The sequence below is a fragment of the Candoia aspera genome, chromosome 2, assembly GCF_035149785.1.
Source record: "Candoia aspera isolate rCanAsp1 chromosome 2, rCanAsp1.hap2, whole genome shotgun sequence".
NCBI classification, from domain to species: Eukaryota; Metazoa; Chordata; class Lepidosauria; order Squamata; family Boidae; genus Candoia; species Candoia aspera.
In genome coordinates, this window is record NC_086154.1 from 110,824,497 (window position 1) to 110,838,378 (window position 13,882).

General features: G+C 36.8%; 1 protein-coding gene across 2 annotated transcripts in view; it reads right to left on the bottom strand.

Moving 5' to 3' along the window:
• The window catches only part of TMEM104 (transmembrane protein 104), a 77,884-nt gene that overhangs the window by 39,393 nt on the left and 24,609 nt on the right, over nucleotides 1–13,882 (bottom strand). For both annotated transcript variants that reach the window (XM_063293193.1, XM_063293192.1), the window contains exons 7-8: nucleotides 6,558–6,657; nucleotides 2,574–2,682 (exon numbers count right to left, since the gene is read on the bottom strand). In XM_063293193.1, the coding sequence (XP_063149263.1) occupies nucleotides 2,574–2,682; nucleotides 6,558–6,657 (209 nt within the window). The remainder of the gene's footprint in view (nucleotides 1–2,573; nucleotides 2,683–6,557; nucleotides 6,658–13,882) is intronic.

The window sequence follows — 13,882 nt, forward strand, 5'->3', positions numbered from 1 at the left end:
TATTCAGGATAATGAAGTAAAGTAGGAAGACTGGGAAGGCTATAACATATGGGAGCAAGGTGATGCTCCTTTTTTTTCCCCTGTGCTGGGGGGAGGTTTGGATTTTTTTTTAATATTAGATCCATTTTATTGTTTATGTTACAATTTATATGTTTTCTATTTCAAAACAGCAGTAAATCATATTGCTAGCTTTCAGCTGTAGTGGTCATATGAAGCTCTGAAAACCATAAAGGAAAAAAACCACATGCAACTTTGGGGACCAGGTTGCCTAATTTTAGTCTAAAACTTTTTTTTTTAAAGTGTTTGTATGCAAGGCTGACTGGTCTATGCAGTTAAAGGCTTGAGGTAGCATTTAGGCCTGACCTAATTTTCTTCCTAAAATTTCCAACACCTCAATCTAGAAGGTCACACAACAGGTTTTCCAATTCTGTTAGATGTGGTCCATCATGACATGCAATAAGTTATCATCCCCTCCCTGATAAACTTGCATGAAACTTTAGAGAAAACACAATCTGAGGTGCTGCCGGACCGAAATTCTAGTTAATGCATTCAGTAGTCTCTGTTCTGCATAAAGAGGAGCTGTCTAGGCCACAGTTAGCATCGGAAATTTATCTTTCAATCTGGGGAGAAAAAAGTGGTACTGGCTGTTTTAACAACAATCAAGACTTACCTTGATAATTATATATAATTTAGCCAACTTTCACACATCCATTCCTATTCAAAGCTTCCTCAGGCACTTCATCTCAAAGTTGGCATGCACCTAGACCTTGAATAATAATTTTGAAATACTCAACCCTACCCTTCTTCCTATTAGTTTAGAGCCAGCCAGCATGTGAGCATAGAGGATTCTTTGATTCTACTACCAATCTTTACATGCTGTTAAAGCCGCAACATTAAAGGTGCCAAATGCATCACAAAGCCCAGCAAAGACAGCATTATAGAACTGTATTATTACAGAGTATTATTGCTTTCACAGAACACTTAACCTACTGTTTCCATAAAGACACATTTTCTTCCATCTCTGGCTTTAAAATATTATGAATTATAGGTGCAATATCTGGGAGATACAGGCTATAATTAACGCCTGCCTGCCTTTCCTTCTGCTGCATCAAACAGTTATTGAAATTCAATAAGAAAACCTTCAGTGGTATAAAAATTCTGGAGAAATAGTCCTAGACACAATTTAATAAAACAATACTTCCTTTAAATAATTAACCAGACTATGGCATTTCTTAATATTACTAAGGCTTTCTTCCTGTTTCAGCATTATTACTGTGTGTCACCCATCCTCTAGAAGTGTGCTGTTCACAGTAATAATCTAGTCAGGAGTGCAGACACAAAGCTTAAGATGCACACTGTATCCCCAAGAAAAATTGTATTTATTGCTTCAGGTTTGTTTCTTCCCTGCCATCTGCATGATTTACCTACCATCTTCAACTGCAATGGTTTTAGCAATAATATCAGATAAACTTTTTAAAAAGACTTTTGTTTTATCCATCTCATCCCTAATTATTATGCTTAGTGCTTGGTGGCCAAATAACAGCCACACGTCAAAGTAAATTCCTGACAAACTTCACAATAGGAATATGAAGAGGGTAATCTCTGGATAAACTGCGGTAGACACAAGCAAAGACCTCAGATTGTCACTTGATTAACTACAACAGCCTCCCCGCCAAAAAAATCTCTATTAACATTTTAAATTATACTATATTGCTAAAATCAAGATAGCCTGGAGTAAACATGAATTGATTCCTGCATAGAAAGGGTGAAATTAGCTCAGATACTAAAACAGCATTCTTGGGCTCAATATTTTTTTAAAGTATGCAATGTATTTTTTTTATGCAGCTTCAACTGGTGCATCTCAAGTTTGGAGTAAAATGAAGTGGATCCCAAGCCCAAAATTTACACAAACCTGCTTTAGTAAAATGTTTTAATATACACCGGAATACTGGTAAAAGAGGACCAATGAACATACTTGCTAAAATCGCATTCATTTGGAAACTGCCAGCATACAATGAGCAGTCCTACTTCAACTGTTGAAGTATAAGAAACATCTAATCTTTCTTGCACCTGAGTAGCAGTATTAAGAGTTTGTTTTCCAAGGTAGTCTGACAAGCCTTCAAGCTTTCATCATTTCATTAGTAATGTAAATACTTCTGGCCTGGAGGGGAAGAGCTATTTAAGTTATTGCCTTATACCAGAAAAGACCAGAAGAATTAGGAAGGGAGTGCTACAGTTAGCCAAAGCTAAAACTTGACAGGATACCATGCTGACAAGTGCAGTGTGTAGACAGCCTGATAAATCTGAGTTGAGGCTGAAGTATTTTCCATTGAAAAGTGTCATTAATTTTCCACCACAATGGCTCTACCACCTAGGGACTACCACCATTCAGTACAAGACTGACCTATTGAAAGGTATAAAGTTAAACTTCCAGGGAAAAAAAAAGAAGAGAAAGAGGCTGAAAACAACAGCAGACTGTAGGCTTAAAATTTAGATCAATCATTATTTTACAATGTTATTTTGTTTACGAACAAAGCAACATTCATTCTGTGAGTTTGGTTAATGACTCCTACCAGATAAATTCTGTAAGCATCAATCCTCCTGATTGGCCCCCAACACTCGTCTGTGTCATTATACTTTGCCCCATCTTCCACGCTGCATGACTGATTACCAGTCATACTACTGACAAAAAGAAACAAAGCACATTATTAATATTCCTCTGAACATGTGAAGAGACTCTTATTCATACATATATACCTCTATAATATGTCCAGGAAAAAGTTGGGGATCAAGTAATGATAATAATAATAATAGCTTTTTAAGCAGCACATGATGTAGCTAGTGTGACAACTACGACTGTTCCTTAACCTGTTGGATATGGTAATGGTTCTCCATGCTGCATTTACTTCTTATCACTGCAATATGTTCTAAGTGGGCTGCCCCTAGACAGCATTCAGAAGATGTAATTCCTGCTACAGCTAGGTTACTAACTGGTACTTTTTGCTTATCTTGCAATATTTGTATAAATTGCCAATTGTTTTTCAGGCAGAATTCAAAGTGCTGGTTTTCACTTTGAAAATCCTAAATAGCTTGGGAGAAACCATCTGATCTGTGAACAAATATATCCAGATACTTAAATCTGCCATCAGTTTGATTTACGTGCTATCAACTCAGTGTCAATTCTTAGCGACCATGTGGATAGGCCTTCTCCAAGATGATCTGTCCCCAACCTTCAAGTCTCCCAATGGTGCAGGTAGTCCTTGGCTTACGACCACAACTGTAGCCAGAATTTCTGTCACTAAGTGATGTGGTTAAGTGAGTCACACCTAATTTTACGACCTTTTTTGCCACAGTCATTAAGCAAATCTGGCTTCCCCCATTGACTTTGCTTGTTGGAAGCCCCCTGGAAAGGTTGCAAATGGCAATCATGTGACCCTGGGATGCTGCAACTGTCATAAATACATGTCAGTTGCCAAGTGCCCAAATATTGATCACGTGACCATGGGGATGCTGCAATGACAGTAAGTGGGAGGAACAGTCATAAATCACTTTTCCCAGGACTGTCATAAAAATCATTAGAGGAATGGTTGTTGTCAGAATCCACGATCAAAGAACTGATGGATCGTTTGGTCGTGTTTATCTACCAGTTCGAGCCAATGTGTGTCAAGCACCAGCAGGGAGGGATGATTCAAAAGAAGTGTGAAAATATGGTGTTTGGGCTAATGATGTGAGTCAAGATCATATCAACCGAAGACATCTGGAAGTGGAATGCTGGACTGCTGGTGTCAGGGGGGAAGATATGTAGAGTGGGGTTCTGGCTTGTCTGCTTGCTTTTAATTAAGTAGTTTAAGCAGGAATCTTTAGTCGAGGCTTTTTCTTCTATTCTGTACACATCTTCAATAAATCTGAATTCTGCATTTTAACTGATGCATGAGTCAGACCATTATTGGGACAAGTGTGTCAGATTCTTACATAAAGCCATGACTAAAGGTTCCCACTTAAAAAACTTTAAGACTGTGCACAGACTATAGAGGGTTAAACGCTATTTGTAGCACAAACCAATACCCCCTGCCTCTGATGAAAGATATGTTGTCTCACCTGTCCAAGGGAAAGATTTTTACAAAGCTGGATCTGAGGGAGGCATACTTCAGAGTGCGTATTCGGGAGAGGGATGAATGGAAAACCGCTTTCAATTGCCCTCTCGGAAGCTACAAGTACCTGGTTCTCCCGTTCGAGTTAAAAGGAGGACCTGGAGTGTTCATGCAGTTTATAAATGAGGTGTTGCATGAGCATATGTACAAAGGATGTTTAGTGTATTTGGATGATACCTTAATCTTCTCAGAAAATGAAAAGTAGCATGTTCACTTGGTGCATGAGGTGCTGAAAAAACTCAGAGATGCTAAGTTGTATGCTAAGTTGTTAAAAGAAAAACTAAGCCAAGAGCTTAAAAGTGATAACTGGTTGCAAGAAAACGGAACTTCTTTAATGGAGAGAGACAGAATGCGGTGGGCAGAGAATAAAATTTATGCACCAGAGGCTCTATGTAAGGAAATTTTAAAACACAGTCATGAAGCCAAGTCGGCTGGTCATTTTGGGTTGGTAAAAACCCCGCATCTAGTACGTAGACAACTTTGGTGGCCAAGTCTAAGATAGGATGTGAAGGATTATGTGGCTAGCTGCCTGGTTTGTGCCACCTCAAAAAAGAAAAGGGAAAACCTCAAGGATCATTACAGCCAGTGGCTAATCCAACCCAGCCCTGGAAAGAAATTGCTATGGGCTTCATAGGAAAGTTGCTGGAAAGTAAGAAAAAGACAGTGATCTGGGTTGTGACAGATCTTTTTTCTAAACAGCCAATTTTATTCCGTGTGCAGGCATGCCCACTGCCAGTCAGCTTGCGAAGCTTTTTATTCAGCATATCTATAGACTTCACAGGGTACCTAACAGAGTAGTGAGCGATCGTGGGGTCCAGTATACCTCAAAATTTTGGAGATCATTTTTGAAATTAATTGGAGCATCCCAAGCCCTCTTCTCATCGTACCATACGGAAATGGACGGGGTGTGTGAACAATTGAATGCCACCCTGGAACAATTCCTAAGATGTTATATAAGTTACCAACAGGACGACTGGGTAGACCTGTTGCTGTTTGCTGAAGTTGTCTACAATAATTCTGTGCACCAGAGCATGGGGCTGTCTCCTTTCCAAATAGGGTATGGCCTAGAGTTTGCGCCAATCCCCGAATTACTGCAAGGACCATCTGAGTCCCATTCTGCCAGTGACTGGATGAAGCAAATAAGTGTTAAATGGCCAATAATTTAAAAAACACACTTGCCGCCACTCAAGAAAGTTGTAAAAAATATGCTGACAGCAAAAAAAATATCCCAAATGGGATTTTAAAATGGGAGAAAAAGTGTATTTGTCCACAAAATTCCTGCAATTATTGCAACAATCAAAGAATTGGGTCTGAAGTTTGTGGGAGCATTTGAAATTGAGAAAATCATCAACCCTGTAACTGTTAGATTAAAACTTCCAAAAAATTTGAAATGAATCCATCCTGTTTTCCATTGCAGCCTTTTAAAACGAGTGCGAAAGGATTCTCAATGGCATCCTGAGGAACCAGCCCCCACGCCCATGATGACTGAAGGGGAACAACATTTTGAAGTAAAAGAAATCCTGGATGCCTGAAAACATTGAGACAAACTGCAATATTTAATTCGCTGGAAGCATTTCCCAGACCACGAATGGGTGGATAGTTATCATGATAAAGCTCCAGACCGTCTCAAGAAGTTTTATGCAAAATATCCTAATAAACATAAATCCTAGTTATTATGTATGCTGTTTAGCTTGTTTTATATTAATTTTGTTAGTTGTCTTTTTCAGGAGGGGCAGTATGTCAGAATCCATGATCAAAGAACTGATGGAACATTTGATTGTGTTCATCTGCCAGTTCGAGCCAACGCCGGGAGGAAAGGAGGATGGAGGGAGGGAGGATTCAACAGGAGTGTGAAAATATGATGTTTGGGCTAATGATGTGAGTCAACCAAAGACATCTGGAAGTGGAATACTGGACTGCTGGTGTCAGGGGGAAAGGAATGTAGAGGGGGGTTCTGGCTTTCCTGCTTGCTTTTAATTAGGTAGCTTAAGCAGGAATCTTTAGTCATGGCTTTTTCTTCTATTCTGTACACATTCAATAAATCTGAATTCTGCATTTTAACTGATGCATGAGTCAGACCATTACTGGGACAAGTGTGTCAGATTCTTACAGTTGTAAGTTGAGGATTACCTGTATACTCATTGCCACTATAACAGAATCCATTCCCTTTGCTGCTGGTTGTTCTTTTGAGCTTGATTAATGATTATTTCTAAGAATGGTTTTAAGTGGATTTTAGCTCTTTTAAGTTTTGTTTTATCTGAAATGGGCCTTGAAAACTGGGATATAAATTTAAGTAAGTATATCAGTACAAAGTCAAAACCATCAATATGAAATAATTACATCATCCTCTAGCTTTTCAGGTAGAAATTATCACATAAACAGTACTGTTACCAAAAGCATACTTACCAAGTCACTTGCATAAGAGAAACTGGGACAGCAGCTGCATAGATTGCCAGATCACCATATAAATAGATGATTATACAGAAGTAAAACAAATTAACTCCCACTACAAAGAAAAAAATGAAAAAGGTAAACTACTTCAATTTATATAATTGTTCTTTTAAAAAATGCTTGATATTTAGTCATCACTTGCTGAAAATTACTTTTTTAAAACCCATGGATGCTGAAACGGAATGGACCCAAATCACTGCTTGAATCACTCATCCATGATCCATGGAATTAAACTTAACATACAAACATCTGGTCATATTTAGCATCTTAAAAATCTGTAATGTTGTTTTATATAATTAAATATTGCAAAATATTACATTAAATATAAGGCTCTCATCACGACAAACCTCCAAGCGAAAGTGAAGGACCTTACCTTATATGGTTCTTTTACACTGCTCAATAATATGAATCCTATTAGCAGATTTCTACAATCTACAGCTGGATAGCTGCCTCATGTGGCTATAATTTGCATCTGATTGCATTATTTTCACTCACAGTATATAAAAGTTATGGTAGGTGCAGTGTGATCATATTGAAATTTCAGTTTGTCAAAGCATGCAGTAACCCTCTTTGATGTACTATGCTGAAAAACCTAAGTACGGAAAAATCTTTCAGAAACCTAGATTAATTCCTATTGAATATCATCTTTTTAAAAGAAATTCAGCTGCAACAAATTATCAGGATTTTGTATTTTAGGGAATCACAGCTGAAAGCGTCACTTGTGTGTCCAACACAGAACTACAAGCAAGATGCTGACACCTAGCCATGAATAGTCAACAATTGATCACAACTGGATTTCTCTTCTTGCAGACTTCAGAATTCTGCACCTTTGTAACTTGGTGTCTATTTTAAAACGTACACATTCTGTAATTTTACTTCAAAACTGGGTATGATTCTAATCTCATCAAATTACCATATAATTTATAAAAGGCTATGCCACAATACTTTTTCTTTGCAATTTGGGGAGAAAATTACTGGTATGCAAAGAAGCTTTGCTCTTATGAACAGAAATCAGCAAGGATAAAGAGATTCCAAAACACACCAGCCTGAATTTCAAAAAGGAAACTGAATAACTCAACCTAAACAGATTTCATTTTCAAAGCAAACAGGTCAAGGACAGAAAGCATTAATTCAAAAACAGAGGGAGAAGAAAGGAACGTAAGAAATCACAAAAAGGGAATATATTCAGCTTGACACTAGCAATGTTCTTCTACACTCTACTTGTAAGGATGGAATATATGTACATATATACATATGCACAAACTGTATGACACTTCTAAAGAAAACGTAAAGTCTTCTCCAGTGAAGTTTAATGCTTGGTGATTTCATGGACATGTCTCTGTATGTTTTGGGTAATAATACATCTGTAAACCACCTATACCTCACTTGGGTTGAGGTACAGTATTAGATAAACTTCATGCATGCTCAAATAAATAAATAATTTAAATAAAAAATACATTGCCACCTCCTTCTTCTGGTCTAGCCTATTATCCTTATAGTCTCCCATTCGAGTACTAACCACATCTGATTCTACTCAATTTTTGAGATCAGCCAGGGTCACCACTAGAAAAATACTAGTACTGCAACAAATGGCAGTTCTCTTTCTTGGCAAAAATCATGCCTTTTACATTAAAAAAACCCAAACAAACCCAGAAACAACGGTGTACTCAGCAACTATGTGTCTTCCAGATAAGGTCAAGGAAAAAGTCTTATATTTCTTCACAACACTTCGCTCAAAAGGTAAATGGAAATGGACACTATTCACCTATGCCATTGTTCAGGAGTATTAATTCTGTAACTGTTTAGCCTATATTTTCCCCACCATAATTTGTCTCATTTCCTGAAAAAGGATCCTAACCAATTTTTTTAGGAATCAGTACCACAAAGAAGTTGAAGCCTGACCTGATGCAAAGCTTGGACAGGCAGTCCTTTTGACTGCTTTGTCTTAAGCGTCTGGCCTACCACTAGGTGACAAACTTTCTAGTTTCCCCTATGCATGACATACTGAAACATGAACAATGGTCAATTATATGTATTTTTTAAATAAGTCTATAAACTCCAGTAGGTACCAATATATTTATGCCAGCTCAGGTCTCTTGCCAGGCTGGTTTATCTTTTGCCTTACCTCCTGTTCCTCTCTAAACAGTCATTTGAGGGTTCCTTATGACTACCCAGGGATCAGACCTGGACTTCAACTTCCAGCTGAAACCAATTGGTGTTAGGTGCAAAGGGTCTGTTGCATCTCATCTGCAAGTTCTGGTAGGAACACTACATGAAATTCACTTTCTACTTTCCAGGCAAGTACAATGTCAAAGTCCACTAAAATGTGTACCATCATGAATTAATGCATCACATAATATGCAAAAAGCATAGTGCATACCAGTGTCAATAGCACTCTAAGCATAGGGAAATATAATATTATTATTATACATAATAGAATAACAAAATTGTCACTTGTTATATTGCTAACTGTATATTGCAATTAAGAGGACAGTGCAATGGAATAGCCAGCCCATTTATAAAACCTCCATTCATCATAGAACTTCAACAGGAAAAGTCGTCAATTCATTTATTGCTAGTATTTCTATGCCATTCTATGGACAGAAATGGCTCTAAGCAATGACATTTCATAGTGAATAAGCTGAATAATCTGAATAAGCTTATAGTGCGGTAATAGCTGGAAACCAGAAAAATTCTTGTTTATATCTACAAAATACTCATCTTTCTCCTCTTATCCTAAAAATATTTTGGTTCTTAAAACTTTATTAAAACTCTTAGTGTAACTTAAGAGGAAAATATAAAAAAGCAGTAAAAAATAACAAAATACTAGGTATTAGTTAATACTAGGTTAATATCAATGACTATGCCTATCAGTAGAATAAAAGCAGAGCTATTTCTCTGCAGCAATAATTAATGAGTATGTCCCCACCTTTAGCTATTCATAATATTAAAATGAGACAAGAGCAATATGGCAATCCTAAGAAAATTTATTCCAGCTTGGGCCTTATTATTATTTTTAAAATAGTAAATAGCAGATTAAAATATTCATTCATTTTTTAAGATCCATTGCAGCTTTTTCCCCAACTAAATATACAAATGACTGCAGCTGTAAATGCTTATTAAAATCTTATTCAAAGAAAAAATCAAATTCAAATTAATCTAAATCCAAATAAAACTTGAACATTAAAGTCATTACTCATGTTATATTATTTATTAAACTATAATGGATTTTTGCTCAGCACTTCTTGTAAATGCTAAATTGAATATATAGTCCCAATAGAGAAAAACAGACTTAATTAGGAGAAAGAGAAATTAGTCTCATGAAACTCTGACAAGAAAATGAGTTTGGATTAGTGTTCAAGTTTAGAGTCAAGCTATGACCATCCCATCTAGCCAGTTCAAGACAGCACTTTCACCTATCTAGAACAGTTAGGTACTATCAAGTTGAGCCTGGACCTTGGTGATTATGGGAACAAAGATTCACCATCTTACCATTTTAACCTGCCCCTAGTAATAACCTGTAGCTCTTCAAAGGACATCCCAGTGATCCTCTTGGCCCTGTCCTTCCACTTTACTTGCTTTCTTCCCTTGCTTTTATTTTTCTCATCTACCCCAAACATAATTGTTTTTTCCTACTCTTTTACAGTCATGTGAACAAGCACACCCTATGAAAGTTTCTTCATTTTTAACAAATGTGGACATATCAATATATTATTTTCATTCAAACTATACATACATACATACATACATACATATCTAGGTGATGTAACTGACAAAAAACTTTGAAAAATTGACTTTGCAATCCTTTATTCAACAAAAAATTAACAGATATGCTATTTTCTTCTGTAGAAAAAGTAAGTACACCTTTACCTCTAATACTTGGTATTTCCCCCTTTGGCAGAAAGAACTTCAAGTAGGCATTAACTGTCTACCAGTTTCTGACATTGACTAGGAATATTTTTTTTTTCCACACCTCCATGCAGATCTTTTCAGCTGTCCGATGCTGGAGCGTTTCTTGCATGCACAACTTCATTCAAATCACCCCACAGAATCCTGATGGGATTTAGATCCAGGGTTCACTTGGCCATTCCAGAACCCTCCATTTTTTTTTAGCTATTCTTTGGTGGATTTACTAGAATGGTTAGGGTCATTGTCACTGCAAGGTCCACTTTCATTTAAGTTTCAATCTTTTGATAGATGGTCTTACATTATCCTCAAGAATCTTCCAGTACTATAAAATATTCACAGTGGATTCTATTATGGACAGCTGCCCAGGCCCTGATGCAGCAAAGCAGCCCCAAACCATAACATTGCTACCACCATGCTTTACATTTAGAATCAGGTTCTTCTGGTGAAATGTTGTCTTTAGTTTTTTGCCAAACATGTCTTCTGATATGGTGGCCAAATAACTCTATCTTTACCTCACATGTCCACAGCACATTGCTCCAGACGTCTGGTCTTTGCCTAGGTGTTCGTGAGCAAACTTGAGTCTTGCCCTGATGTCTGGATAGCAATGGTTTCCTCCTGGCACACCTCCCACATAGATCTTCTTTCTAATGGTAGCCTCATGTACTTTGACATCAGTAGTGGTGAGAGCTACCTATCAGTCACATGGTAAAATTCGGGGGGGGGGTTACATTTCTTTCAGCATCTTGTGTTCTGTTCTTGGGCTGAACTTGCTGGGATTGCCTGGCCTGGGCAAGTTGGCAGTCGCTGAAATCTTTTCCACTTGTAAATCATCTTCAGCACATTGGAATGATTGATGTCTGGCAAACTTTTTAAACCCCCTTCCCAGACTTACAGGCACCTATAACCTTCTTTCTGAAGGTCTCAGAGAGCTCTTTCGATCTAGGCATGGTGATACCACACACCACCAACAAAGAGCAAATCAAACTAAATATCTGAAGTTTCAATAAGACAGGTTCCTCCCAGATCCTCTCTAATGATGTTCTAATCATTTGCACCTGATCTGATGTACTTGATTCTAATTTTAGGTATTTGAGGTGATGATAAATGGAGTAGTGTGCTTACTTTTTCCACATGTGAAATTCTGTTATTTAAATTATACAGTGGATATATTTGTTTAATTATATCCCCTTTATCTATCAATAATGTTGAAGATTAAGTATCTGTATGTTAAAATATGCTGAAAAAGTCAACAGTTTCAATGGGCTGTACTTACTTTTTCCCATGACTGTATCTGCTCATAGCACATGCCTGAAATATGTGTGTTTTTACTTGTCAATCATCACCTCAAGGGAACAACCAGTCTTTATTTGCTCCAGAACTAATTTACTGACCTATGTTAATCTTAATCATCTCCAAATCCTTAACTCAAAGACATATTTTTTCTCTCTCTCTTTTTCAATGTCCAACATTCAGAGATATACAATACCACTGGGAAGACCATCATTTTAACTATTCTTATTTTTACTTTCATTGAAACGTTCTTATCCTTCATGATCTTGTCTTAGTTTGCCATTGCCTTCTTTCTTAGACTTAATCTCCTTTTCGTTTCTCCAGTTTTCTGTATGTCTTTATTTTTGCATCCAAGAAAACGAAACTATTTACCACCTTCATTTCTTCACTGCCAACAGTAAGTTCAGGCATGCTGGTTCACATTATCTTTCTTTTTCTAATAGTTAACAATAAACCCGATGTTTCACTTGCCTCATGAGCTCATTAAGTCATCTTTACTTTCAGCTAAGTGGTATCATCTGTATATCTAAGATGGTTTAAACTTATATAGGATTCTAGCTGTCACTGAATCCTGCCATTTTAAAATATATAAATTTATATACTATTGATATTCAATGACGAATCACTAATTCTACTAGATATGATTGTGACATTTACTAAGTTACAGCCAACCATATACTTAATTACATCTCTTTAAACATATTATTGCCACTCCATTATTTCATATAATTGCATGGTCTATCATGTAATCACTTGATTGAGAGTGGAGTATCCAGGTCCACCTAAATTTGCTTATTCCTAAAATGTCAGATTTAATACCCTTCAGCTTCGACCATTTCAAGTTTTCTGTTGTTGATGCTTCTTACATTCCATGATCCACTACATAATTCCTTGACTTACAATTCCTTCTCAAAGGTGGTTTTGCTTACTTTACACCTAAAAAGCCATACCTGCCCTTGCCAATTACAGAGCCTAAGGAGCCCATAGCTTCACCCTCCCCCTTCAACCTTACTGGCAAGGGAGACCCCTCAGGAACTCATGTGTCTACCCTCATTTTCAAGGTTATTTGAAGTTACTGAGCCTTTCTACCATGTCAAGGTGATAATCCTCTGGAGAGGTACAGTATTTTGAATATATCTCAGTAAATGTAAGAACAAGATAGTAGCTATTTTAAAAGCTAATATTGGGATTCTCAGGAAAAAAACTGAATTAGGAACAGCTGTAATTTAATCAGAGAAATACAGCAAAATTAGACTGCCATTCTTCAAAGAGTCCGTTTTTCAGATGACATTTCTTATTCATTATCATTAACCAAAGAAGAGCCCTTCTCATTTGATAAAATGAGGTTTGTAAAGATGTTCTCTTTATCTTCACCTTGAAATCTATTGGCCAAAAAAACTCAGCAAGCATGCATTAAAAATTATTTTTAAAAACTAATCACTACTCAAAAGCATGATTTCTACAAAAGAAATCAATATATAGATGATATCCTTTAGAAGGGTAACATATATGATGGGAGGATTATGAAAGGACTGCTATTGCTCATTGTTAAAATCAAACCAACTGATATATTGCTCAATACTTAAATCATTTGATTCCAGACCTGAATACATATTTAAATAATGCTTCTGCTAGGCATTTTAGGTCACTAGACTATAATCTAGATACTTAAATAGAAAGCAAAACAAAGGTGTTCACATGACTCATTTCTTGGGCTACAAAAATGGCTGTGCCTTAACTCCTGCTTCTCATGACTTTAGGTAATGTCTAAGAACATATTTCTGTTTTAAAGTTCTTCCTTTATTCATTTCAAACCACTGCCCTTTAGCCAGTCTTGTAGTTCCCCTGAAGAATACTTTGGCTCTCCTTTGTTAATTCTTCAGAAAAGGTAGTGTCTCCCATTAATTTTTACAATGAAGTTATGATTTGGGGTATTGCCATCTTCTGCTTTCTTCAAATAAGGTAGACACTGTGCCAGTTCTGTTTTATAAACAGTCATGGACCTTCACTGATTGATACTTTCATTACTGGCTACAAAACAGGAAGATCAATGAATTTCTCCAAGAATGCTACATGACATA